The sequence below is a fragment of the Hipposideros armiger genome, unplaced genomic scaffold, assembly GCF_001890085.2.
Source record: "Hipposideros armiger isolate ML-2016 unplaced genomic scaffold, ASM189008v1 scaffold_209, whole genome shotgun sequence".
NCBI lineage: Eukaryota > Metazoa > Chordata > Mammalia > Chiroptera > Hipposideridae > Hipposideros > Hipposideros armiger.
The window spans coordinates 2380297-2384256 of record NW_017731559.1 but is presented as its reverse complement, the minus strand read 5'-3'; the positions used below and the strand labels follow the sequence as shown (position 1 = coordinate 2384256).

Below are 3960 nucleotides of genomic sequence, written 5' to 3'. Positions count from 1 at the left end.
CTTGCTCAAGAGTTTGAGCTCTGAGCAACAGCGGTTCGAGTCCAGCCCGAGCTGAGCAGCCGCTGAGCTGCCAACAGGTAGCAGGATAGCTCAGCTAAAAAAAAAAAACAAAAAAAAACAAACAAACAAAAAACAATTTCAGTGTGCATATGTGCAGAATATTAGCTTAGTCAACTACTAAAGGCACCGTAGCAAATTCAAACCATCAGCCCTTCTGTAACATAAACAAAAATAGTAACAAATGAAAAATACTAACTAAGAAAGCAAGAAACATTGTTTATTATAGGTAATTCAAGGTCTTAAATAGCACTTACGGTTCAGGCAACGGAATACAGCAAAATCAGGAAGTCTTTACTAACATATGGTATTAACCTCATAGGAAAGAGAAAGAAAGAAGTCTGTATGTGGAGGTGAAATATGTGGTAAGCGTTGTCTTGGGAATTTCAGAAAGAAAAATCCCTAGACAGGAAATGAAGAATATGCAGGAAAGAAAAAGAATTGCAGCAATAAGAAAACAGGAATAGAATTGTGAAGCAGTTTCCACCTAGTTAGAAGTAAAAATAGAATTAAAGCATCAAATGAGTTAGAACATTGCTACTCTAAAGCTCATTTTATGTCAAACACCAGATAAAGAAACACCATTTAAAGGGAAAATTGATGTGACTGCTGTAACTAGTGAAAAAACAAACTTGTAAGGGTATATCCTTAATTTCATAAAGTATTTATCCAAAGTTGACATAAGGTTTGGAAAAAGATCACTTTCGGTCCCAGAGCTGATTACAAATTAAAACCAATGTACTTTCCACTAAGGGGAAAATCACCTCCTACTGAAGACACCAAGAACCAGACTCACCGATCTTCCAAAACTTTAATGGTTTCGTGCAGGACTTTCTGTTGCTCTCTCAGCTGTTGATTTTTGGTGAAGAATTCTTCAAGTCTTTGTGCATCTCTGAAAGTCAACAAATAAGTTTTTTTTTTTAGGGAAAAATGTTCTAGCAGGATAGCTGTCATAACATCTCCAAAGTATGGTCTCACTACTTACATCTATCATGAATTTGCTGTATCGAAATAAACAACTTAAAAAGTAAAGTTTGAATATCTTGTTAATCAGAGTTCAAGTTATACTAGAATTTGCTCTGCAGTATTTTTATGTACTACAGAAGAATTATCTTAAGCACCAGGCATTCATTATACAATGCTGGAACACAGATGAAGGAGTGGATTGTGATGCCACCATTAACTCAACGCTGTCAAAAGTGCCATTAAAATACACACTTACTGTTTTTCATTATTGTCTACATTTGTTAATATACTATGAATTAATATGAGTAGGTATCTCTACTCATATCATGTCTCTTTCCATTACAGGGCATTTCTATTTTACTTTCTATTTTATTAAATTTCTGTGTTGCTTCAACTTCTACCTGGTATTACTTTTGATCCTGATGCCTAAGTTTGAATCTGAGCTCTGTCATTTACCAGCTGTGTGACCTACACTCTCTGCACCTCAAAAAATGTGGATACATTACTATCCACCTCATGTGCAAAGACTAAGTACTAATGCATATATATGTAGAACAGTGCTGGCACATAGTAAGTTCTATTTAAGGTGTTTATTATGATTTTATAGTCAGGAAAAAAACAGACATCTGAAGTTTTCTTCTAGTAGATTACCTGGTTACTTTCCAAGGTTGTGTAATATTTTACCCCTCTATCATATTATTTTAAGTCACATTACTATATAACGTATGCATATGTTTTAATTCTAAGAAGACCCATTAGAAATTTAATTGGGATTTTCTGTGTTGTCTTAGAAGTTGGAAATATAGAATATTGTGGTTCAAACATCTTTCCCCGGCCCCCTCAAGGGTCTAAAAGATCAAATCAAATCAAATAAGGGTGACAGACCAGTCTCCCACAAAAAGCAGACGTCCAAATGATTGTGTAAAATGGCTAAAATGTAGAATGTAATATTATTGGCAGGAAAACAGATGAGTCAAATAACTGAAAGTAAAAAACTCAAAGTCAAAATGTCAGATACCTAACACACAGGGTACATGTACTTCTTAAATACTGATTGCATAGTTGATAATGAATGAAAAGCCAATATATCTGAGAGTGAGTCTCTTGTAATACCACAAATATAGTTCTGGTAGCATATGTAGACCTGTGAAAATTTGGAAATAATAGTAATAGATAGCTGAAACTTGTTAATTTGGCTGTTTCTTATTTAATAACAAAAAATTTTTTATAATACATCTAGAAAATGTATTTAATTCAGAGCAGCACCAGAGTTTCACTGACCCTGTTCTGGGAGTATTCAACAAATAAAACATTCAACAGTCAACATTCCTACATGTTTAATTTTGTAAATAAATTTGTATAAAAAAGAAGCTTTAGTCATGTGCAGAGACAACTATCATCAAAACATAGGTCTGAAACAATTAAGTGATGGACAACTACAGGTGCAGTTAGTGATTATTTTTCTAATTGCTTTTTCCATGTGGGAATCCCTAAGGACTGTGATATCTTACAAACAATATGAAGATAAGACATAATATTACTGCACCTTGTCTATTGTAAAATATACTGGGAAAGGGAGATTATGGTAATATAGGCAAACCCAAGTTCCTGGTCCTACGATGAAAGACCTAACTTACGATAACATAAAGCATCCCTTTAATGCTCTGATTACTCAGGGAATTTGTTACTTACCTGTGCTTCCAAAATGTATAACCCAAAGCTACCTGAAGTACACAGGTACAGAGTAATTACAATATATATTAAAAAGTTGCTAAGAGGTTCAGATGACTGTAAACTATACAGTAAAGTAGGGTATTATTATCAGCTACTGAATAACCAGCTGTGTTTCCATTCTTTAAAATTCAGAAATGTTACAGATAATTTTTGAGAAAGTAATACTTAACAGTCACTTATAAATTTAAGAAGGTTTCTCATGTGGTTACTTGGTTAGTGGTGTGGAGAAATACGTTTTGTAATAAAAAAGCTTTGGTTATAAAAGTGCATTGATCATAAGCAAATTATGTCTAGTCATTCAATCTGCAGGGAAATGATTCTGATTCTAGCTAAGAGGAAATATGATTTTATAGCTATAAATCTACCATTTAAAATAGTAATATTTTAGAAAATAAAATTGCCAGGCCTGTATGAAGGATCCATTTTAATAAAAAGTAAATTCCTTGAAAAAAATTTAGTGAACATAGCTTAAAATGTATAATCAAACAGCAAACACAATTTCTGGATTTTAGTATGGCTTCTTAAAATTAAGTGATCAACATTTTGACTCTAAAGGATGTCATTCTAATCAGTGGTTGTTAATCCAGCATTTATAAGATCATTAACTTCAACACTGAATCAAGGTACAATATAAAAAGCTCAATGTCTAACTACCAATCAACTTTGAAATATTACACTTTCAGTATCAGAAAAGGTCAGAGAGAATGAGACTTCCTATGTAGTGTTATTATATATATAGAATAACTCCGACAAACAGTAATTAGCTACTTAGTTTGGTATGTGTTAAACCATCCTATCAAGTTACCCACAGTATTCATCTTCTGATAAACAATGCTTGTAGCAACCATCACTAGCTGTGCTATAAACAAAAATGAAGATGAAAAACCAGAATAAGTGTACTTCATAATAATTTTTAATCTCAGACCTCTGAAAATATTTTCACCGCTGAAGAAAAGCCTATGTATTCCTAAGTGAAACAAAGATATCTTCCCTTTTGGATTTCTAGTGGATAGAATTAGAAATTTTACTTATCATGAAAATAATCTACCGTATTTGCCGGCGTATAAGACGACTGGGCGTATAAGACGACCCCCTAACATTTCCACTCAAAATACAGAGTTTGTTACATACTCGCCGTATAAGACTACCCCCTCTTCCGCACACCTTCCACACACCAAATAAAAGGTAAAACAATATCAGATT

At 33.2% G+C, this 3960-nt stretch overlaps 1 protein-coding gene across 1 annotated transcript in view; it reads right to left on the bottom strand.

Annotated features, from left to right (window-relative positions):
• Positions 1-3960, bottom strand: part of RBBP8 (RB binding protein 8, endonuclease) — an 83434-nt gene that overhangs the window by 60815 nt on the left and 18659 nt on the right. The window contains exon 4 of the mRNA XM_019653893.1: positions 854-949. Within this exon, the coding sequence (XP_019509438.1) occupies positions 854-949 (96 nt within the window). The remainder of the gene's footprint in view (positions 1-853; positions 950-3960) is intronic.